The following is a 24,787-nucleotide window of genomic DNA, read 5'->3' on the forward strand; positions in this document are numbered from 1 at the left end:
TCTGCAGGTAGTAAAATCTTGATTAAGTACTCTCAGTATCATTTACCATATTGGTTTTAAGATGTCAGGTCTTTCCATTCATATAGTGAATGCAGTTCTTATCCCTGAAATAATATGGTATTGTACAATCAAACTTGTTTTCAATTTACTTTTTAATCATCTCTCTTCTTCAGGGACTCTTGATCACATAAAGTAAAGAATTGGGAGTAAAGCTGGATAACATTTTACTATCTCACTTCAGAGATTTTTAGGACTAGAAGTTATTAAATATAAACTAATGTTTTTCAAACATGTACAGCCAATAAATCTGAAATAGATAATATTCTAGAGGTCAGTGTAGCCATTTCCAGAATAATAATGTAGTTAGCTATTGACAACCGAAAACTAAGGCTGTTTTATTTAAAAAAAAAAAAAAAAAAAAAGGCATTGACATGTGATCTTAGTTTTAGATTAAAAGAGTTGTACAGATTGTCTGATTTTTTTCAGTAGATATAATTGGAGCCGGGCTGTTTGGAAGCAGCTGACTAAACAACTAAGGGTGGGATTTGTGTTCCTATAAATCTTAGATGCTTTTGAAAATCCCACCCTAAATGACTGTATTTTTCTGACAGGAATTTAGTGGCAATATAATTTGTATCTATTACAATGTAATATTTCCAGTGGTTTTATTTATTTTGTATATTTTAAATATATTTACATCTTGCGTGATTTATTTGTATTCATAATATTCCAATAAACAAGTAATATAATCCCTTATACATCCTATTGATGAGACACATGTTTGGGGTTTGGTCAAGGGCATAGTTCTGAAGAGTCTAATGTGGACTTGGAGAGACATCCATTTTCCATGCAAGATATTGATTGCTTATGTGCCTAACTGGAAATTGTACACCTATGAAAAAAGTGTAGAAAAAAAGTGATAAAATGATGTTTTATTGTGAGAAAAAACATTGGTTTATCCCTGAAAAAGCATAAATGCGTTAAAGGATGTCTGTTATTTTGTGAAGATGAATTATATCCCATAGCTAGCATGTGTAAAATGGGTAAAAAATTGCATGAGTTGCCAGGGACTTTTGTGGTTTAATTGGATAGTAAAATAAAAAATACAGCAGTCTTGTGTAATATGCTTTATCGTGTTTAGTGATTATATTATTGTATTAGTGTTGTAAATATATAGGGTACTTCACAAATATCAGGGGGAAATGTTCATTATCAGAGAGCTTTCCATGTACAAAACAGTAAGACAACAGCAATAGAATTTTTTAAAATAATACTACAGAGAAAGAATCAACATGAATTAAAGAAAAACCCAAATATGGGGGAGAAGGCGAGAGAAGAATCAAACTTGACAGCAATCTTCCAAGCCTGGGAAAGTAAAGTATGGGTATCATCACCAGTAGAGAAGGGAGGACATGGAAAGGGGTTGGGAAGTTTAGTTTGAATATATTAAGTACAAGAGCAGGAGGAGATGCAAGAATGGTCGGAGGGTTGGAGGTTAGGGATAGATAGGTAGATTTGGGAGCTATTAGTATAGAGGTAATAGCTGAAACTAGGGAACTAGACAAAGGTTTTGAAAATTTATAGAAAAGCAAGGAACTGCCAACAAAAATCTCGTGGACTGATGGCTCCTTGTGCTAAGTCTAAGAGGTGATTGAGGGGGGAGACTGACCCAGCCTGCCTCTCTCTTTATCCCTGCACTCAGAAGTTGGGGGGCTCCTGCTCCATATCATGGCCACAGAGAGAGGCATAGGACACTGGGGCCACATTGCTAGGTCCAAGGGGGTATGGTCAACAACTGTCCCTCTCCCTCCTCTGTCCCCACCATCAGCTCACAGTAGCATGAGATTCTAATGCTGCTGGTGCCTTTAGGGAAGAAAAAATACTGTATATGAGTTTCTGAGAATAAAAACTGTAATAGCTTTCCAGCCACCAACCTTCCCAGCAGAGTTGAAGATACATATTTGCATTCCTTAATCTTTTTCTATCTTTCACTTGAAAAACAACCTGGCAGAAAAACTAGTATGTTCCATGCCCCAACCAATGGGCACCTTTTGTGTTCTGTATCCTAGATAGGATTGCTGCCTGAAAAATACTCAAATTACAAGTTTCCTGCCAGTCATGTTCTGGGGGCATTGTCTCCAGGAGTTATGATCTGTTGTAGCTTTTCCTTTCAAAGACAAATGATGGATAACTAACTCTCTTACAAACTCAGCTGAGTTAAATAATTTAGACTTCACAAAGACTTGTTAAATCCTCAATTTTGAATGAATACTACTTTTTCTGATAGTTTCGTGTAAAAGATTTTTTTAACAACTGAACATTTTATCTAGAATCAGCTCCTGTTGCTCTTGCAAATTTGCTAGCAATACTTACATAAATGTGGTCAATAAAATATATTTCTTTTCCTGAGTTATTAAATATATGTATAATTGTCCTTTGTGACTGAAATCATGTATGTTGTCTACAATATATAAATATTACAAATATTTAAAAAGATAAGCAAACAAATTTTGATCAAATTATTATTTTCCTAGTGAAGTGATGGAAGCCCATTGCTTGAGACAACTTAAAACTAGACTAACCAGAACACTAGAATGTATACTGTAAGGATATAAAAGCAAACATGGATTTGCAAGGAGATGGGCTGGATGTTAATAGGTCTTTTCTATCTCTAATTTCTATTTATTCAATTAAGAACTGACTTGAACTGTGGCAGAGGTGCCCAGGGATCAGCAGAGACTTTTACAGTTGTAGGAAGAGATGTGGGTATCTAGAGTCTATTGAAGGAATGTAGGAAAGGAGGTGGGGAGATAACTGGGGTCTGTCTGGAGTTGTGGGAAAGGGTGGGACAACTTTAAATGAGTTTAGATAGTTCAGGCAAGCCTCTAAACTTTTGTGTCATCCAACAATAAGTATTGCATTGAAAGGGAAGAACATGGAAAAAAATATGCTATTAGAAGTTAAAAATGTTTGGTTCATTTTTACTGGAAAATAAGACTTTGAATTGACCTAATGATACTTTTAGAATTGTCAAAAACTTATCAAGTTGATCAGTATAAATTGTGAAACTTCTACAGTCAGAGACAGCTATTCTTTTCAGTGGCCTTTTTTCTTTATGACAATTCAAGCAACGTAGTGATTTAGCAGTTTTCCCTATCCAGATAACAGATTAGACTATACTCTTCTAGTACGGAATGGGTCACAGACAGCCTTTTCTTATTCACAGTTCTCTATTTCAGACCACCAGTTAGTAGGGCACTGCCACAGCCTGAAAAACTTCAGACAAATAACGTTGGCAAAAAAAAGAGACCAATAGAGGTAAGGAAAACCACAGACATCTTTTCCCCCCTAGTTTAACATTCCCTTAATCCCTTAATTTTTTTACTATTTTGTCCAAAAAATTGAGTTGCTTATCAATAAAGTGAATGGTTGTATATGGTAAAGTTAGTATAAACAGAGAAATAGTTAATAGCGTGTATGTATTTAGCAGCAAATTTCTTTTTTTGGGAGGGGATCCTTTAGGATCTTTTATCTTTCATTTTTCTTTTGATCCCTGAAAGGTCCAATGTCACCCCACCCCACAAATGTGTCTGAGCCACAGCTTTCTCCAGAGTCTATCAGTTACAGAAACAGCACATTCAGCCTATGTGGTATGGAGTCCCTCTTGGGTGAGTGTAGGGTATCAGTATAATATCACACTTGGCCAGAACTCTGATTTTTCCATGTGGCCATGCATTGTATTACCAGTAGGTTACTAAACCAGCTAAACAAATTACCTTTAATTCTGAAGTTTATTCAGAGGAATGCAGTCAATTTCTCTCTCCCCTTTATGCATGAAATACCCTCCCTGAACTCATCTGTAAATTCACCTGAACTCTTCACTACCGTCTTCGCCTTTAAAACTCAAATTCAAAATAAACTTCTTCTGAAGTTTGTAAGTAATCGGCCAATTAATGATGCTTTTAGGGTTAGGTGGGATTAGACCCCAATCCTGCAGTTAGATCTGATTGTAGGATTTGGGGTCTTAATTAGTATTTTCTCTCTCTTTCTCTCCCCCCAGTGCATATGAGGTTTTTTTTTTCATTCTATGTTTGACTGTACCCCATCCCTTCACCTTTTCATATGTGATTTGTTTGCTTAAATTGTAAGTGCTTTAAATTTGGGAGTGTGTCTTCATCTGTGTCATCGTCATGCACAGTGGGACCCTGATCATCATTAGGCATCTGAATGCTATTGTAATATAAATATTAAATAATATTCTCACCATATTAGAAATATAGATTATTAATTAATGTTCAAGAAAATATTTGGCATAGTATGTAGTATTTTGCCATGACGCTTTGGGAATTTTTAGGCACCATCTCAGCATTCCAATTCCCCTAGTCCTCCAAGCTGAATATCAGATAGACTATGGGAATATGAAACTGGTGAAGAATACTATTCATACTAATGTCCTAGCATCTTGTATATCAAGAGTTACGTTCTTGTTGCCGGATGAGACTGTATACTATCTTTTGTGGAAAATTTGTTTCCATTAACATCCAGCAAATGTTATAGCATGAGATACGGGGGAAATATGATATACTGGTGTAATAGGCAGCAGACCAGTCTCAGATGTTTTTGGCCATCATCAAAAATTCATTTTTCCTTTGAATATAGGCAATTACACGTGTTTAAAAAATAAAGCACTAGGAAAGCTTTATTCATAAAGAAGTTTTAAAGTATTTAATAGACTTAAATCTGTTTTCTTAGGATCTAGTATTGGAGCTGGTATTTGGGTACCGAGGCAAGGACTGCAGGAACAATGTTCACTATCTGAATGATGGTGCTGATATAATTTATCATACTGCATCTGTTGGGATTCTATATAACGTGGCAACAGGTAGGAAAAACTACTTAGGAAAATTTCTCTGCTCATGTGTGCAGGTAACACCCATCTGATAACCAGTATACTTAAAATGTTAGTGCTGTCTGGAAAAATTGCAAAATAATGATTTACGGAAGAAAATCTAGCTAAAAGTGCAATCAAAGAGTGTGTGATCTGTATTATTTGTGCTATGTAATCAAAAGAGATCTGAATAAATCCCTGTGAGGACGATATTTGGAAGGAGGTATAAGAATCCAGTTATTTCAATACCAATTTTCTTAACTCAGTAGTACTCCCCCTCCATGTACCAGCATCATGTGTGTTCAAAAAGTAATTGTCTTCACATTCTCAGCTGACAGCAATATACTGCTAAAGAATCTGTAATTTAGGAGGCATTGCAATTTTGTCATTGTGATGCTGTGAGACATATCACATATCACAGTGTCCTGTTGAGCCTTCCAGGTTATGGTTGCCATTCCCTTCTGTCAAGAGGGATGAGGTGTGCTGCTTCTGTTCAAGTTTTCCTCAGCTTTAATTTTAATATACTATTTTGAGTTAGGTCTGTGGTCAAAGAGGAATTTCAAAACTAAAATTAAAGTCTCAACGTTTCTGTTCCAGCTGCAGGAACTAGCATGGAGCAAGTTTTTTTAATTGCTCATGAGACCTAAAATGTTTCATTTTAGTTTTGAATTTAATACATTTAAAATTTCAGCATTGCTGCAAGTAGTTTTCTCTTAAAGTAATCCAAAATGACAGCCACTTGGAATGTGTACAGAATGTGCCTTAGACACACATGGATATATAATAAAATGTACAGGGAAAACTTCTGTGGGACCTTTTAATTCATCACACGTTTATAAAGTGAAGACAGTATAGAAATGCATTTGCTATGATTTTCGTTGACTTTTGTTAAATATGACATGAGCAAGTGAATTCATTTGAGTGGCCACATTACTTAGTTTATGCAAATCATTCAAAACTCATGCCAATAAAACCTTTGAACCACATAACGGCTTCATGTTTTCCATATATGTTACAGAAAAACTGTTTTAGAAATGTTTGAAAGAGGTTTTAAAAACATTATTGGGACTATTTTTATGTCTTCATTTGTTAAACTAGCATCTCACCTCTCAGTCCTCCCATACCAGGTATGTTAGTTCACGAACTACTACCCCTAAGTGTTAAATGGTACACTTAGACTTTCAAAGGGCTTATTATTCCCTATCATCATCTGTGTTTTGAAAATACAGGCAATTTGCCTGGTGGTTTGAATTTGGGAAGCACTACTCTTAGGTCAATTGTTTACCAGAAGCGTTACAATATCCTAACAAAACATGCATCTTCTATCTTTTGCTTATTATAAGAAAAGCTCCACTTCTTCTGTGCAAATGCATGGCCAGTATATCCACCATCTCCAGGGTTGTCCCTTAATAGAGATAGAAGTCTGTGGCCCAGTTCTTTCTGGCCACCAATGCTGTAACCCTACTCACAGTGGCCTCCTTGGAATCCCTGGGATGTTGCTCAAGTCCAGAATGAGGTCACCTATTCATCCAGTAGCCTCTCTTCCTGAACCTCCGTCGCTATAGCCACAGACAGTAATTGCTCCAGAATTGCTGGTTCAGCCTAAACCATTGTTACAGGTGCCACGGGAGATTCCATGGGCTCTGCTTCCTCCTTCTTCTTCGTTGCCAGACAACTCTGTGATACCAGATTCTTCCTCCTTTGTACCTGAGGATTTTAAATCATTCAACCTTGGATATTCAGGCCAAGCTTGCTCAGGAGAACACCCATAAATTGATGGATATTCTCCAATCCTCAGCTCCAGGGAGAGTCTCTCTCCATAAATGAAGCAATCTTGGAACCGGCAAAGATCCTAACACCCAGATTCCTTACACCCACAATGAAACATGCAAATAAAAGATACCACATGCTTGTGAATGGTTTTTTGGGTGCTCCTACTCTTGTCGTAAGAGCAGTTAATGAGAGGTTAAGATGGGAGAGAGAGAAGTTGACACCAAAGGACAAGGACTCTAAAAGATTGGACTTGTTTGGGAAAATTTATTCTGTCTCATCCTTACAAATGCTCGTTGCCAATCACCAGGCACTTTTATCAAAGTATGACTTTCTAAAGTGGGAAACAATGGCAAAATTTATAGATAAGTTACCAAAATCCTCCAGGGAAGAGTTTAAGAGTTTATTGTAAAAGGTGACTAGTGGCAAAAATATCACTATGGTCAGCTTTTGGAAATGGCTGATGCTTCCTCTAGAGTTATAGCATGTGCTGTGACAGTGAGAAGGGCCTCATGGTTCCAGAACTCTGGTATAGCTCTTGAGGTCCACAGATGATTGAGGACCTACCCTTTATGGTCAATTTTTGTTTTCAGAGAAAACTAATAAAATGTTACATTCCTTGAAAGATGAGCTATGATGCTTTTGCTGGGGATTTTAACACCAGCGATAGAGGCATCACTTTACAGGGCAACAGCTTAAGCAGCATTATTGTCTGAAGTGGTTCTGTAGGTTGAATTATCTCTCTAGACAGCAGGACTTTTCCAGGAAGGCGCTCAAGGCTTATATGAGGTCTTCTAGTCCCAATTTTAACCAGTCAGCCTGTTTTTCATTAGTTTTGGGCATGCAGCTAATTTGACTCTCCGAAGCCAGCATTCCAGTCGGCAGGCTTCAAGCCATTTCCCCTACATTTGGGGATAGGCTATCCTACTTCTACAGGTCTTGGGAGTCAATAACTATGGACAAGTGGGTCCTGAGCACTGTGGGACTGGGTTATGCCTTTAGTTCCTGTCCATTCCTCTTCTCATCCTCCTACTCCATCACTTTCCAGAGACCCCTCTCATGAGTGTCTGCTCCTTCAACAGGTGCAGACTGTCTGGGTTTGGGGGATCATAAAAGAGGTTCCCCTTCAGAACTGGGGAAGGGGATTCTACTCATAGTATTTCCTGATCTCCAAATCCAAGGGAGAGATGAGACCTATCCTCAGTCTCTGCAGCCTCAACAAATACATGAGATTCCGCATGGTTACCCTGGTGACTGCTCTCCCGGCTTTCAATCACAATGACTGGTTTGCCACCCTCCATCTTCATGACACTTAACTTCCATGTAGTAATTTTCCCAAGTCACAGGCAGTTTCTGAGATTTGTAGTGGCAGGTCAGCATTATCAATACGCTGTGCTTCCCTTTTGCCTGTCCTCCACTCCATGGGTATTTACCAAATACATGATAGTAGTAGTAGTATATCTCAGAAAAAAAGAGGAATTAATGTGTTCCCATACCTGGACAATTGGTTAGGGAGTGACAGGGCTAGAGAATAAGTCCTCTTTCATGTCCTATTCACACTACATCTCTTCAATCATCTGGCCCTGATTTTGATCAAAGGAAAATCAATGGTAATACCATCTCAAAAAATCGACCTCGGAAAACTGGGACCCCACTAAACTCTATGAGTTCAAGAATCTTTCTGCCAAACAAAGGATTTCAAGCAATTTTGTCGCCTGTGTCTGGCATTCCAATCTCAACCTTCAACTATGGTCTGTGTATGCCTGAAGTTACTAGGCCGTATGTATGCATGCACTTATGGAGTTCAGCATGCAAGATTGTGCTTTCATCCTCTTCCAGTGTATGTGAAATTGGTCTATTGCCCAAGTTGTCAATCGCTGGACAGGCTTGGACTTCTTACAATGCTAGGCAGTTCAGAGCAATGTGTATGCCAGGGTTTTCCCTTTGCTCATCCTCCACCAACCATGACCATAGTCACTGGTGCCTCTTCAGTAGGTTGGGGAGCACATCTGGGGACATTGAGAATTTAGGGCTTGTGGTCAGAACAGGAGACTTTCTGTCATATCAGTATTTGCAGAGCACAGTTCCTTGAACAGGAGCTCATTTAAGATGACTGAACTGTTTTTAAAAGAATATATTTTGACAAAGGACACAGAAAATATATTAGCATGTGTATTCATTTTATAAAGTAAATTTTCCATGGCAATTTATCTTTTGGTGCACTGATGGTTTGTTTTCAACAAATGCATTATTTACTCAGGTGTATACTTTTAAAAGCTTTGTTATGTTTATGGTAAGTATTTTAATCTAAAGCATGGAATGTTTTCAAAAGTATTTATTAAAGTGAGACATACTACAATTATTTACTGCTTTTCATCTTCAAAATACATTATCAATACGAACTAATCATCAAACAGCAAGCCTGTGGGGTAGGGAAGTAAGTATTAATGGTCCATATCAATAGCGGATGTAACAGCAATGAAGTCTGTGCAATTACACCAGGGACAAATTTGATCCATTCTCACAATACTCCTAATTAGAAAGCTGAGGGAGAGAGGTTAAGGGACTTGTCCAATATCATTGAGAAATATATATCAAATCCAGATTTAGAATTTAGTGATTCATGGCTCCAAGCACTGTATATAGAATATTATGTCATCATAAAGCCATTCTCTATTAAATATTATAACATTTTTTCAAATTTAATCATTGCCATATATGTATAAATGTTTTAACAAACATTGTATTAATTTTTTGTATTTTTATTTTAGGCTCTCAGTCTTTTTACCAGGAACATAATGATGATATTCTGTGCCTCACTGTAAATCAGCACCCCAAGTTTACCAACCTTGTGGCAACTGGCCAAGTAGGTATGTTTGTATTTTTTTAAAATGAAATTAACATATAAGCATGATTTTAGGGTCATTTGAGTTCATGAATAAAACAAAGATTATTTGATTATGCTATCTCCGTTTGTATGAGTGTTACTCAGTTACCTGTCCTCTTTATTTTTTTTCTGGAGAGTAATTTAATACAATTAAACAAAAATTATTGGGAGGCTTAGGAAGCCAAAATTTTGCTTGGAGAGTTATCAGAAAGTAATTTTGGAAATTTTGAGCCCCATTTAAATTCGTCTGTACTTTCATTTAATCTCCTGACTTGTTCTGGGACATCATCATCATAAACAGTCTTTCCAACCAACTCAACAGTAGTCTGTTAATGAAAGGGAGACAAATGAAGAACATTTAATTAAACAATAGTCTGCATTTTTATCTTAAATGGAAAAATAGTTGTGAATTTACATAATATTATCCCATGATACAGGTTTACAGTATCTACAACTACAGTGCTCATAATAAATGGTTTTAACCTTCCAAACAGAGCCAAAGCAGTAATGAGTGTTTCCCTCTAGATCAGGGATTCCCAAACTTGGTTCGCGGCTTGTTCAGGGTAAGCCCCTGGCGGGCTGCGAGATGCTTTGTTTACCTGAGCGTCCGCAGGTACAGCCACTTCCTGCAGCTCCCATTGGCCAGGAACGGCAAACCGCGGCCACTGCTCAGGTAAACAAAGCATCTCACGGCCCGCCACGGGCTTACCCTGAACAAGCCACAAACCAAGTTTGGGAACCAAGTGATAATCTAGATTTTAGTAAAAACAAATATATATTAAAATGACATTAAAGTTGACATGTAAGATCACACACACAAAAAGAAATCCTTACAACAGTATTCTTATATCAACACTATTGTGTCTAGACATTGCAGCACAATAAAATCCTCTGGCAGTTCCACAACACAAACATATGTTGCATATCTTTTAATGTTTCTTAGCAAATAATAGCACATATTGAATGTCTTAGAGTTTAGAAAATGTAGGAGCCAGATTGATTTAACAGGAATATATTTTTATTTCTCTACAAAAATTTGTATTGAAGTCACTGCTAAGAAGAGCTGGGCAAATAATGGATTTTTCTGTTCACTGGGAATTTTGAAAAGTTGAAAAAAAAACCATTTCATGTTGAACTGAAAACAAAAATTTTCAAATTTTTTGGAAAAAAAAATAAAACTTGTTTCAGGTTGAATGAAACATCATTTTGACAAAATTGAAATATTGTGATTAGATTTACTCAAAGGGTTACTCAAAGAATGCAGAATGGGATGGGAGGAATGCAGTGACACTACAAAAGCTATGGTTCTTTGCTTATTTTGTTTCCCTCTGTGCTTCTTCACCCAGGAGGAAACATAGGACACTTTTAATGCTCATTTGTCCCATAAACATCCTGTAAAGCAGCTAATAATAGAACAACTTCTGCCTTGTTTTATAACTTGGATTGAGGAATAAAGAGCAGGAACAGATGACACCACATAAATAAAATTGTTTCCATGCAAATAATCCCAGTAATTAAATGGGGGGAGAATTTTTTTTTTTAAAAAGATAAACATTTTTTTCTAAGCAAAACAATTTTTAAAGCTTTGCACTGGCATTAAGGTTATTTTACTTATACTTATTTGCTTTTGGTATTTTTAACAGTGTTATAACTTGCATCAGCATAGTTTTGACATAATGCAGTCTCCAAAGATTTACAGAAATATTACTTTAATGTGTTTTCAAATTGTAATGGCATGGTAGTGGAGACTCTGTAGTCTTGCATTGAAATAGTTTTGACATCAGAATATCTCATTGCAATGTTTTATGATGATGCTAAATCCATTATGTTATGCAGAATGCTTAATTGCTTCTCTAATTTGGGCGTGCTCCTGTGTAATGCTGATCACCCATCCCTTCTACTGAAGTAAATGGGAGTAGAGGGGGTTCAGTACATGTCAGGATCAGGCCCTTTATTAATATACCATCTCAAACATTATTTCCCTCTGGGCATTTATTTACTTAAATGGCTAGCATGCCTGAAACATGTAAAAAATGCTATTAATTTAGAGCTAGGTAGAGAAGGACTCAAGCATAGACCCAAGTGACATTTGTACATTTTATAACTCACACAACTGAAGACAAAATGCATTCATGCTAGCCATTTGTATTCCAAATGTGACTGAAACCACTTTAGACATCAATATTTGTTCAACTACTTTAACTATAATAGCAGTATTGGTACTGCTGTAATGCAAGAAGATGACCTCAAGGCGTGTGGTAAGAAATTACACTTTTTGTAGCATATATTTTCTTGAACACTTATCTTATTTCTGATCTAATGATTTTTCTGCTGCTTTTCCATTACAGGAGACTCAGCAGATATGTCAGGTAAGGGAAATAAAATTTTAACCTCTTCAGATATAGTTAGACTATTGAGTAGTCACTGCCTACAACTTTGTAGATCAATAAGTTCTGAGAATATATTTCAAGTTTATAAAACCACATATCAATCATTTACTGCCTCAGCACTAAACCACAACAGCTCAGTAAATTGTAAAAATAAAATATTTCCTTTACCAAAAATCAAAACATTCAAAAGAACACACTTTAAAACGATTTTTGTTGAAACACATTCCCTTCTTGCTGCCCAGTGATAAACTATTTCTAACATAGCATACTACGGCTACTACTATAGCATATATGTACAAATGTGCAGTTTTTAGAAGCTATTGGGGCTGACAACTAACAGTTTTAGACAATTCAATTGAACATAATTTTGTAATGTATACATTTAAAGCAATATTCCAGTGAGGAGGCCTAGGTGACTGAGTGAATAAAATAATCACCTTTCATATCTACTGTATGATTGTCGTGCAATTACTACCAGTGATCCAAAATGATTGTTATTATGTCAGTTTAATTTAGTGATGAATCATTTTGGGTCTTTTGACAATTGTGATTGAGCTATTTTTAGTAATAAATTGTATCTTAACTGTAATTTTGAGGATCCATCACCATCATGTGTGAGTGAGTTCATTGTTGAGCAGTCATTGTAGTTGTTTGTCACACATCAGACACAGAGATGCATAAAAGTGGGTTTGTGTATATATAGAAAATATGATAAAAATTATGCATGTGATGAGCACATGGTCAGTGAAATTTTGAAGTATGTTGATTTTTTATTTTGAATATGCCAAATGAAGGTTGCATTAAGGATGGGAGAGAGCATACAAGGGAGCCTTTTTCCAACCAATATTCCTACGTAAGGGGTAACCATAATATGGCTGTTTCCCTGAGTTCAGGAGGAACCCCTCTAGTGCTACATAATGTCTCCACTAACTCCCACTTAGGCACTTCTGCTGCCTCATTGACCCTCCTAGCACAGCTTTAGTTTGACCTTCTATGTCTTAATAAACCTATATAATTCCTGATGGCATTGCCTGGGTCCTGCACTATATTCTCTCTTCTTTGTGGAGCTACTAGACTAGAATCTGGGCTGCTGCTGCTCTTCATTATGATGTTTTAAGTATATCCATGCCAAATTGTTTGCTGGCATCAGGATCAGAATGGCACATGAAATGCTCTATTGACTGCAGAACAGATCTGGTTCATTCTAGTGCAGATCTCTTCTGCCCTGCTTCCCCATGGAACCTTTACCCTGACTAAAAAGAGAGAGACCACCCCACAAAATGCATCCCTCTCCTAGGACAAATACTCAGCAGGCAGACCATGACCTCTGTCAAGGCTGTATCCCCACTTTGAACTTTAGGGTACAACTGTGGGGGCCTGCATGAAGACTTCTAAGCTTAACTACCAGCTTAGATCTGGTCCGCTGCCACCATTCCCAAAGCTAATTCCCTTCCCTGGGAAGCCTTGAGAAACCTTTCACCAATTCCCTGGTGAATACAGATCCAAACCCCTTGGATCTTAAGACAAGGAGAAATTAACCATCCCCCTCCTTTCTCCCACCAACTCCTGGTGAATACAGATCCAAACCCCTTGGATCTTAAAACAAGGAGAAATTGACCATCCCCCTCCTTTCTCCCACCAACTCCTGGTGAATACAGATCCAACCCCCTTGGATCTAAAACAAGGAAAAATCAATCAGGTTCTTAAAAAGAAGGCTTTTAATTAAAGAAAAAGGTAAAAAGCATCTCTGTAAAATCAGTCTGGAAAATAACTTTACAGGATAATCAAACTAAAAGAGCTCAGAGGACTCCCCTCTAGTCTTAGGTTCAAAGTACAGCAAACAAAGATAAACACTCTAGTAAAAGGTACATTTACAAGTTGAGAAAACAAAGTAAAACTAAGACGCCTTGCCTGGCTATTTACTTACAAGTTTGAAATAGGAGTGACTTGTTTAGAAAGATGTGGAGAACCTGGATTGATGTCTGGTCCCTCTCAGTCCCAAGAGCGAACAACAACCAAAAAAAAGAGCACAAACAAAAAGCCTTTCCCCCCGCAAGATTTGAAAGTATCTTGTCCCCTTATTGGTCCTTTGGGTCAGGTGTCAGCCAGGTTACCCGAGCTTCTTAACCCTTTACAGGTAAAAGGATTTTGGAGTCTCTGGCCAGGAGGGATTTTATAGTACTGTACACAGGAGAGCTGTTACCCTTCCCTTTATAGTTATGACACGCCCCCCAAATCACAGATAGTGTTGGACGTCCGGTTCCACACTGGCTGTGATTTCTTCCTGGAGCTTTAGGAGAAAACAGAGTTAATAAGACACATGTACCTTTAGACATACTACTGATTATATAAAAACTAACAATATGTTCCATTCCAAGAACAATTTTTAACCAGTTGATTCTGGAAAACTTTCCCGGGAGAGTGCATCAGCCACTTTGTTAGAAGCTCCTGAAATGTGTTGTATTTCAAAATCAAAATCTTGGAGAGCTAAACTCCACCGAAGAAGTTTTTTGTTATTCCCCTTGGCGGTATGAAGCCACTGTAGCGCAGCATGGTCTGTTTGTAGTTGGAAACGCCGTCCCCAAACATATGGTCGTAGCTTTTCCAGTGCGTACACAATGGCGTAGCATTCCTTTTCGCTGATTGACCAGTGGCTTTCCCTCTCAGACAGTTTCTTGCTGAGAAACACGACAGGATGGAATTCTTGATCCGGTCCTTCCTGCATTAAAACTGCTCCCACGCCTCGCTCGGACGCATCTGTGGTTACTAGGAACGGTTTGTCAAAGTCTGGGGCCCTTAGCACAGGGTCAGACATGAGTGTTGCCTTAAGCTGGTTAAAGGCCTTTTGACACTCATCAGTCCACTGAACTGCATTTGGCTGTTTCTTTCTGGTTAGGTCTGTTAGCGGGGCGGCGATTTGGCTGTAGTGTGGTACAAATTGCCTATAATATCCGGCCAAGCCTAAGAAGGATTGGACCTGTTTCTTTGACTTTGGAACCGGCCACTTTTGGATAGCATCCACTTTGGCCTGTAGGGGTTTTATAGTTCTTTGACCCACCTGGTGCCCCAGGTACGTCACTCTGTTTTGGCCTATTTGACACTTTTTAGAGGGGCGGATTATACCCATCTGTAGCATGTCCTGGATCTCCCTTTGTATAGCAGTTTGGGCATGAGGTGACTCCCGGTAGGGTGGGGTTCTAATTGGGTGTGCATTACCTGTGTCAATGGAGTGGTATGCCCGTTCGGTCCGTCCTGGAGTGGCTGAGAAAATTGGTGCAAAGCTTGTGCACAGCTCCTTGATCTGCTGTTGCTGCAGACGTCCCAGGGTCGTGGAGAGGTTCACCTCTTCCACGCCACCATTCCTTTTTCCTTCGTAGTAGACACCTTCAGGCCACTCCGCGTCATCTGTTTCCTGGGCTGTAAACTGGCAAATGTTTAATTCTCTGGAATAAAAGGGCTTAAGAGAATTAACATGGTATACCTTAGGCTTTATGTTGGAGGTGGGGGAGGCTATGAGATAGTTAACAGCTCCTAGGCGCTCCTGGACCGTGAATGGTCCTTCCCACGACACTTCCATTTTATGGGCCTGGAGCGCCTTTAAGACCATGACTTGGTCTCCTACTTTGAAGGACCATTCTCTGGAATGTTTATCATACCAGGCCTTTTGCTCTTCCTGAGCATCCTTTAGGTTTTCTTTAGCAAGGGCTAAAGAGTGTCGGAGGGTGCTTTGTAGGTTGCTTACAAAGTCTAGAATGTTAGTTCCTGGAGAAGGCGTAAACCCCTCCCATTGCTGCTTCACCAACTGTAATGGGCCCTTAACCTCGCGGCCATACACAAGTTCAAATGGTGAAAACCCTAAACTGGGATGTGGTACAGCCCTGTAGGCAAAAAGCAACTGCTGCAACACTAGGTCCCAATCATTGGAGTGTTCATTTACGAATTTACGTATCATGGCCCCCAAAGTTCCATTAAACCTCTCCACCAGGCCATTGGTTTGATGGTGATAAGGGGTGGCAACCAAGTGATTCACCCCATGAGCTTCCCACAGGTTTTTCATGGTCCCTGCCAGGAAATTAGCTCCCGCATCTGTAAGGATGTCAGAGGGCCACCCTACCCTGGCAAAAATGTCTGCTAATGCCTGGCACACACTTTTAGCCCTGGTGTTGCTTAAGGGTACTGCTTCCGGCCATCGGGTAGCAAAATCCATGAAAGTCAGTATGTACTGCTTTCCTCTGGGTGTCTTCTTTGGAAAAGGACCCAGAATATCCACAGCTACTCGCTGAAATGGGACCTCAATTATGGGTAGTAGCTGGAGAGGGGCTTTAACCTGGTCTTGGGGCTTTCCCACTCGTTGGCACACCTCACAAGACCGGACATAATTAGCAACGTCCTTGCCCATTCCCTCCCAGTGGAAGGACTTCCCCAACCGGTCTTTGGTTCTGTTCACCCCAGAATGGCCACTGGGATGATCATGGGCTAAGCTCAAGAGCTTTACCCGATACTTAGTGGGAACTACCAACTGTCTTTGAGGATGCCAGTCTTCCTGGTGCCCACCAGAAAGAGTCTCCTTGTATAAAAGTCCTTGTTCTACAACAAACCGGGATCGGTTAGAAGAGCTGAGAGGCGGTGGGGTGCTCCGTGCCGCCGCCCAAGCTTTCTGAAGGCTGTCATCTGCTTCCTGCTCGGACTGGAACTGTTCCCTTGATGCTGGAGACATCAGTTCCTCCTTGGACTGTGGACTGGGGCTTGGCCCCTCTGGAAGCGATGCAGGTGCTGGGGCTGTTTCCACTGACGGTGAACCGCTGTCCGCTGGTGCACTATGTGGTATTTCAGGCTCTGGCTGAGCCTCTTGGGTAGGGTTATCTGCTGCTTCCGCCAGTTCAGGCTCGCTGGTGCCCTCTGGCATTGGAGTTGTAGACGGGTTTGCAAGCGCTGGACTCAGTGCTGGCAATGGTTCTGGTGCTGGTTGCGTTGCCAGTTCCGGTTCTGGGACTGGCTTTGGCTGGGTCTCTGGGATTGGATCCACTACGGCTGTTGCAGTCGTTGGCAGGGGATCCGGTTCCACCACCTTTGTTTGGGTCTCTGGTAACACAGACGGGGCCCTGGTGGACGGCTCAGGAACAGGGATGGGGGTGAAAGCTTGCTTAGCCTGGCTGCGGGTGACTATTCCCACCCTCTTGGCTAGCTTCACATGGTTGGCCAAGTCTTCCCCCAGCAGCATGGGGATGGGATAATTGTCATAGACTGTAAAAGTCCACATTCCTGACCAGCCCTTGTACTGGACAAGCAACTTGGCTGTAGGCAAGGTTACAGACTGTGACACGAAGGGTTGAATTGTCACTGGAGCCTCCGGGTTGATGAGTTTGGGGTCCACTAGGGATTGGTGGATAGTTGACACTTGTGCCCCAGTGTCCCTCCAAGCGATAACCTTCTTTCCGCCCACTCTCAAGGTTTCCCTTCGCTCCGAGGGTATAAGAGAGGCATCTGGGTCTGGGGATCTTCGGTGTGATTGTGGTGTAATGAACTGTAATCGGTTGGGGTTCTTGGGGCAGTGAGCCTTTATATGTTCCAGTTCATTACATTTAAAACATCGCCCTGCTAAGGTATCACCGGGGCGATGTTGGTTGGTGGAGACTGGTGTGGTGGGGTGAGAAGGCGTCTGGGGTTTCCCTTGGGATGTGGGTGGGGCCTGGGGTTGTCCCCGGTGGTAAGGTTTTGTTTCGGCTTGCCCCTTCTGATATTCGCTCCAACTGCTACTAGTTTTTTTCTTTTCTGTCACCTCCACCCATTTGGCTCCAATCTCCCCCGCCTCAGTTACAGTTTTGGGCTTCCCATCTAGGATGTACCTTTCTATTTCCTCAGGAACACCCTCTAAAAACTGCTCCATTTGCAGTAGGAAGGGCAACTCTTCCGTAGATTTAACATTTGCTCCTGATATCCAGGCATCCCAATTTTTCCCAATGTGGTAGGCATGTCGGGTAAATGACACATCGGGTTTCCACCTTAGGGCTCTGAACCGCCGACGGGCATGCTCAGGTGTTAGCCCCATTCTGATTCTGGCCTTGTTTTTTAAAAGTTCATAACTGTTCATGTATTCCTTAGGCATTTCAGCCGCCACCTGTGCTAAGGGTCCACTGAGCTGCGGCCTCAGCTCTACCATGTACTGGTCTGGAGTGATGCTGTATCCAAGGCAGGCCCTTTCAAAATTTTCTAAGAAGGCCTCAGTATCATCGCCTGCCTTGTAGGTGGGGAATTTTCTAGGATGGGAAGTGGTACCTGGAGAGGAGTTGCTAGGATTGGCTGGTGTATCCGGCCTAGCCCTTGCTACTTCCAGCTCATGCTTCCTCTCTTTTTCTCTCTCCTCCATCTCTTTTTCTTTCAGCTCCATCTCTCTCTTGTGGGCCTCCTCTTTGGCTTTCTCTTCTCTTTCATGGGCCTCCTCTTTGGCTTTTTCTTCTCTTTCTCTCTGCTCCCTAGCCCTCTCATCAGCTTCTTTCTCGAGTTTTTTAATTTGAAGCAGTCTTTGATGTTTTTTCTCCTGCTTCTAGTCTGGCCAGTTCTATTTTGTTAGCTACTTCTTTGGTAGTCATTTTCCTGTTTTCTTGTGCTGGGTCACACCCCTCTGCAGTTGACTGAAACTGGGATGTACTCAGCTGAGGCTGCTGCTGAGTTAACAGAGAGTTTCTAACTAGCTACTCCCGAGGATGTAAAAAGAAAAAAAACAATTCAGCTTGTAAATTCCTTTTACCAGTCCTTTGCTCATTAATTGAACCCTTCTCTTAACAAAGGCTCTTGTTAAAAAAACTTAACACCTCTGCCTTCAGGCAAGGAGAGATAAGATATGCATCTACCTTCAGCTCTGCTTTCCAAGCAGCTAGAAGGGAAAAAAAAATCTTACTGGCTTTTGGGTTTAAAATGTTTCCCACCGCTATGCCACCATGTCAAGGCTGTATCCCCACTTTGAACTTTAGGGTACAACTGTGGGGGCCTGCATGAAGACTTCTAAGCTTAACTACCAGCTTAGATCTGGTCCGCTGCCACCATTCCCAAAGCTAATTCCCTTCCCTGGGAAGCCTTGAGAAACCTTTCACCAATTCCCTGGTGAATACAGATCCAAACCCCTTGGATCTTAAGACAAGGAGAAATTAACCACCCCCCTCCTTTCTCCCACCAACTCCTGGTGAATACAGATCCAAACCCCTTGGATCTTAAAACAAGGAGAAATTGACCATCCCCCTCCTTTCTCCCACCAACTCCTGGTGAATACAGATCCAACCCCCTTGGATCTAAAACAAGGAAAAATCAATCAGGTTCTTAAAAAGAAGGCTTTTAATTAAAGAAAAAGGTAAAAATCATCTCTGTAAAATCAGTATGGAAAATAACTTTACAGGGTAATCAAACTAAAAGAGCTCAGAGGACTCCCCTCTAGTCTTAGGTTCAAAGTACAGCAAACAAAGATAAACACTCTAGTAAAAGGTACATTTACAAGTTGAGAAAACAAAGTAAAACTAAGACGCCTTGCCTGGCTATTTACTTACAAGTTTGAAATAGGAGAGACTTGTTTAGAAAGATGTGGAGAACCTGGATTGATGTCTGGTCCCTCTCAGTCCCAAGAGCGAACAACAACCAAAAAAAGAGCACAAACAAAAAGCCTTTCCCCCCCCCCAAGATTTGAAAGTATCTTGTCCCCTTATTGGTCCTTTGGGTCAGGTGTCAGCCAGGTTACCCGAGCTTCTTAACCCTTTACAGGTAAAAGGATTTTGGAGTCTCTGGCCAGGAGGGATTTTATAGTACTGTACACAGGAGAGCTGTTACCCTTCCCTTTATAGTTATGACAACCTCCATGAGGGAGGAGCAAGATCAAGGCAGAGATTTTGAGAAGAGCACAAACGGAGGGAACCACATTTTTCTTCCAGCTAACCCTGTTGTGGTAGACTTACTCAAATCCACATTTGTGGAGTCTAGATGAAGATAGGGTTGCCAACTTCCTAATCGCACAAAACTGAACACCCTAGCCCCTCTCCTTCCCCGAGGCCTCACCCCCTTCCCTGAGGCCCCGCTTCCCACTCACTACATTCCCCCTGCCTCGGTGGCTCGGTCTCCCCCACCCTCACTCACTTTCACTGGGCTAGGGTAGGGGGTTGCGGTGCGGGGGGGTGAGGGCTCTGGCTGGGGGTGCAGGCTCAGGTGGGGCTGAGGATGAGGGGGTTGGGGTGCAGGAGGGGGCTCCAGACTGGGGTATGGGGACGAGGGATTCAGAGTGTGGGAGGGGGCTTCAGGTTGAGGCAGGGAGTTGAGGTGCAGGAGGGGGCTTTGGGTTTGGGGGGGGCTCAGGGCTGGGGAAGGGGTTGGGGTATGAGGGCTCTGGGCTGGGGGATGGGCTCTGGGCTGGGGTCAGGGATGAGGGCTTTGGGGTGCAGGACGGGCTCCAGGCTAGGGAGTGGAGCCGAGGGATTTGGAATGCAGGAAGGGGCTGTGGGTTGAGGCAGGGGGTTGGGGTGTGGGAGGGGGTGAGGGCTCTAGGCTGGGGGGGTGGGCTCTGGGGTGGGGCCAGGGATGAGAAGTTTGAGGTGCAGGAGGGGGCTCCAGGTTTGGGGGGGCTGGGGCATGGGGTTGCAGTTAGAGAGGGGGGCAGGCACTGGGCTGGGGCCAGAGATGAGGGCTTTGGCATGCAGGATGGGGCTCCAGGTTTGGGGGGGCTGGGGTAGGGGGTTGGGGCACGAGCTTACCTCGCATGGCTCCCGGTCAGTGGCACAGCAGGTGGGGGGGCTAAGGCAGGCTGCCTGCCAGTCTGTCCTGACACCGCATTGCGCGCACGCCAGAAGGGGCTAGTAGGCAGGGGGCGGAGAAGGAGGCTCTGTGCCAGCTGCTCTTGCCTGTAGGCACCACCTCCCCACCACTCCCATTGGCCAGTTCCCAGCCAATGGGAGTGCACAGCTGGTGTTCAGGGTGAGGGCAGTGCGTGGAGCCCCGTGGCCCCCCCCCCACCCCCGCCTAGGAGCTGGACCTGCAGCCCGCTTCTGGGGTGCAGCACGGTGCCCCAGGACAGGTAGGGACTAGCCTGCCTTAGCGCCGCGGCGGTGCTGACCGGAGTCACCAGGGTCCCTTTTCGACTGGGTGTTCCGGTTGAAAACCAGACACCTGGTCACCCTAGATGGGGATGGTCCAGACTTCTCTTTTTCTGAGATCCACAAACTTTCAGCTCATGCTGTCAGGTAGGTAGAGATTAAGGCAGTCCAGGATTTTGCCAGGGAGGATGCTGAAGAAGAAAAGTCTGTTCAAAGTCTAGGATAAAGCCCTGCATCTGTTTCATTTTCCACAAAGAAGTAAAGAAGTTTGTCAAATAATTCTGGGGCATCCCAGAAGCTTGTTCTGCCCAGCAACAATGCACTATTTTAACTACCTGCCTATAATACTCTTCAAGACTTTGAGGTAACACTCAAACATAAAAAATGGCAGTAACTGTGGTGTCACCAAATGAAGGGTCATTTCCATGAAAGAAAAGTATTCCTTCTGTGCATTGTGTAAGAATGAGCTGGTTCCAAATATCATTGATGTGTTCAGCCATGGTATTATGTACTAAGGCATGAACCATTAAGCTGCAGGTGCTAGATCCAGACTTCCTAACAGATCAAAAGTAGGTTAAAAAGGTTTAGACAAAATCCATTTGATTTCCAAGTTCTTTTGCAGTGATTCCCTAAACATGGTCATGCTACCATTCCCTTTTACTTATTAATATCCACACAGAAGGCGGGACCCTCTAGTTAGTGACGGCCATAGCACCATAATTCCAGGTCAAGCAGAGACTGATCACCATTTATTTTAGAATATAGACCTTTTTGGATGGGGCCCCGTACCAAGCTCTTAAAGTTCTCACAGATTTGTTGTCTTTTCCATCTCTTAGCAGACAGAGGAGTGAGATGTAATGTTTTGATTGTTTTGCAGAGGTTTACTCTGCTGTTCTCGAGTACCAAAGAGATCCAGGGGTGTCTGTGTACTTGTAGATCTGACATCATTCAGTCCCCTTGTGCCATACATGGAATTCAAAATAAAGACAACCCAGATAGTTATAGCAGCAGTTGTACCTGCAGGCATCCTCACTTTCAAAAAACCACATACCTGCATATACATATTGCATCATCACATCAAAAATATTTGCTTTGCTCTGGGTCAAGAGCACTTTTAATTTACACTTTATCCTTGCATTGCTCCCACCCACACCAGCACATTCTGCTCTATCTCAGCAACAGGCTTCTGAAAGCTCAGTCAGCTCTAGAGGCTCCAAAACTAGTTTGTGAGTCAGTACAGCTGCTTACTCATATGGGGTTTATTATTAGCCTTAAGGAGAGTGAATTAGTGTGCTCTCAGAAATTGGTCCACCTGAAAACAGTCTTCAACATGTTCTAAGGTCTTGTCTACCTGTTCTACGAGAGGTTTGACAAGGTAGTTTTCTTAGCTCAGGAAGTTGGATGCCTATACAAACAAATGAATCTTCCCAGGATTTTCACAAATTCGATTCCCTGTTTTGTGCTATGTACGGTTTTTTAAAAAGGAGCAGGGGGAGGGTTTCTATTTTGTTAAACCAATGTGGCTGTGTAACAGCATGAAGGAAATCTTCATAGCAGAAAAGAGCCTTCTGGACCCACTCTTTTCAGGACTCTTCATGAGTTGAAGGAGTGTCCTTCTGTCTTCCTTCTGCAAAGGTTGTTACTGATTTTTCAAGTAGGTTTGTGCTGCTGAGTCACTTACACACCTCTGAAAGTCCAAGCCCTAATCAGGATTGGGGCCTCATTGTACCAGGCTCTATACACAGATTGCAAACCATGCTTAGACTGTATGCTCTTTTGGAAGGGACTGTCTCTGTGATCAGTGGCGTAGCAAGGTTTTAAGAGCAGGGGGAGCAAACATAAAAAAGGCGCCCCCCGTGGCTCCTCCTCCGGCTGCTCCGCGCCCACCCAGCTCCTCTCCCACGCCCCCCACATCTCATCCCTCCTGCCATTGTCCCTGGCCAGCCCTTTCCCACCCCTCTGCTGCCGGTGCCTGGTGCCCGCCGGGCCCGAGCTCGCAGCTCGGCAGGCTGAGCAGCAAGCGGCCACCCGCCCGCCTGAGCCCGGCTGCACGCCTCACCCCTGCTCCGGCAGCCGGGCTGTTGCCATCACTTATTAATCGGCTCCCAGCAGCCGCGGTGGGGATCGGGAGCAGCTGCGATAAGGGAGGGCGGCAGGGAGGGTGGGCAGGAGGAGGGGAGTGTGTGTGAGAGCTGCGCCTGGCTCACAGAGGCCGACGGCTGCCTGTGGAGCGGAGCCGGCAGCAGCGGCGCGTTTGGAGAGCTGCGGGTCCCCCTCACCACCATGTCCCCGCGCTGCGCGGCGGCCGCCTCGCCGGGAAGGGCCACCGCCCCGGAGGACACGGGAGGATGAGGCGGAGGCCGCGCCCTCCCCCATCGCTCCTCCGGCCACGCCCCCTCCCCCGCGGCGGGTGCACTGAGCCGGGCCGTTCTCAGCGGGGTGGCTGGCAGCACTGAGCCCAGCCAAACGGAGCCTTTCTCTCAAGGCTGCTGCCGAGGCGCCCAGCCTTCTCCCCCCGGCCGCCAGCCCCCATATTGCCGAGCGGCACGTGCCCAGCCCAGCCCCGCTGCTGCGCATGCTCCCACCGGCCCCCCGCCACCGCGAATGCTTCCCCTCCCCCCGGTCCCCCGCCGCTGCGCATGCTCCCCCTGGCCTGGCCCAAGCGCTCCGGACCCGAACGGGCCCAGCAGCGCAGCCCGTCCCCACTCTCTACCTGGCCGCCTGGCGTGCTCCTCCCCCCCTCCCCCATGGCTCCTCCGGCCGTGCTGCCCTTCAGAGAGGAGCGGGCCCCACCTGTTGGCGCCATATAAGGTAACCCCTAAGGCGCCGCTTTTGAAAAAGGTGCTGAGGGGAAGCGGCTGCTTCCCCTGAACCCCCCTAGCTACGCTACTGTCTGTGATGCTTAGTACGATATGTCCCTGACTTCTAGGCGCTACCATAGTCATAAATCATCATCATCATGATTAATAATGTACATGCATATTGTGGAAAGACCATCCCTACCCCAGAGAGTTTACAATCTAAGTAACTCATACCAAGATACACATCTCTAGTTCTACCTCAGTAAGCCTACCAGTGATTCAGCTGGCATACTGCTAGATATATAGCTTGCATTCCAAACTGGTGGGCACCTTGTAGAAAAGGAAATTTTGTTCTTGTCTTGTAAACTGACTTTCTGCAGAAACCACCAGTATGAAAGCCTCACCCAGGTATTAAACCTGTGACAGGTTACATACTGCTAGAGAAGGTATGTTTCAAAGTTCTCAGACTTTGAGTTATTGTTTCAAGCTAAGGAAAGTTTATCTCAGGTTGAAAACAAGAGAGGACTCCTGGTATGAGGGGCTCTGTTGGGTTTCAAAAGCTCAGCAACCAACTAGAGGGTGGAGCTACTTGCACCAATATAATATGGAACAACAAGCCTGCAGTCCAGACTGGTGGTCTTGTTTGCAAAAAGTCAGTTTATAAGGTGAGACCAAAATTTCCCTTTTTTTTTTTAACCAAAACAATTTTATTTTTCTAGTGTTAAAAACCTCATTCGCTTTCAGTAGCAAAAATGTTGCCTTTGTTTGTAAGCATATAACAAATAATTGTTGATTTTATATTCATTTAGCTACAGCTCCTTCTATCCACGTGTGGGATGCAATGAACAAACAGACACTATCTGTACTGCGATGCTACCATTCAAAGGGAGTTTGTTCAGTCAGTTTCAGTGCCACTGGCAAACTTCTCCTCTCTGTAGGGCTGGATCCTGAACACACCATTACCATTTGGAAGTGGCAGGAAG

The 24,787-nt window shown here is 43.0% G+C and overlaps 1 protein-coding gene across 4 annotated transcripts in view; it reads left to right on the plus strand.

Annotated features, from left to right (window-relative positions):
- EML5 (EMAP like 5) overlaps nucleotides 1-24,787 on the plus strand; it is a 329,289-nt gene that overhangs the window by 274,733 nt on the left and 29,769 nt on the right. For 3 of the 4 annotated variants that reach the window (XM_065403928.1, XM_065403927.1, XM_065403926.1), the window contains 5 exons: nucleotides 3,240-3,318; nucleotides 4,753-4,882; nucleotides 9,430-9,528; nucleotides 11,894-11,914; nucleotides 24,614-24,787. In XM_065403928.1, coding sequence (XP_065260000.1) covers nucleotides 3,240-3,318; nucleotides 4,753-4,882; nucleotides 9,430-9,528; nucleotides 11,894-11,914; nucleotides 24,614-24,787 — 503 coding nt within the window. Of the gene's footprint in view, nucleotides 1-3,239; nucleotides 3,319-3,560; nucleotides 3,669-4,752; nucleotides 4,883-9,429; nucleotides 9,529-11,893; nucleotides 11,915-24,613 lie in introns of all 4 variants that reach the window. The other variant, XM_065403925.1, reaches the window with a different exon arrangement.

The sequence above is a fragment of the Emys orbicularis genome, chromosome 4 (assembly GCF_028017835.1).
Source record: "Emys orbicularis isolate rEmyOrb1 chromosome 4, rEmyOrb1.hap1, whole genome shotgun sequence".
NCBI classification, from domain to species: Eukaryota; Metazoa; Chordata; order Testudines; family Emydidae; genus Emys; species Emys orbicularis.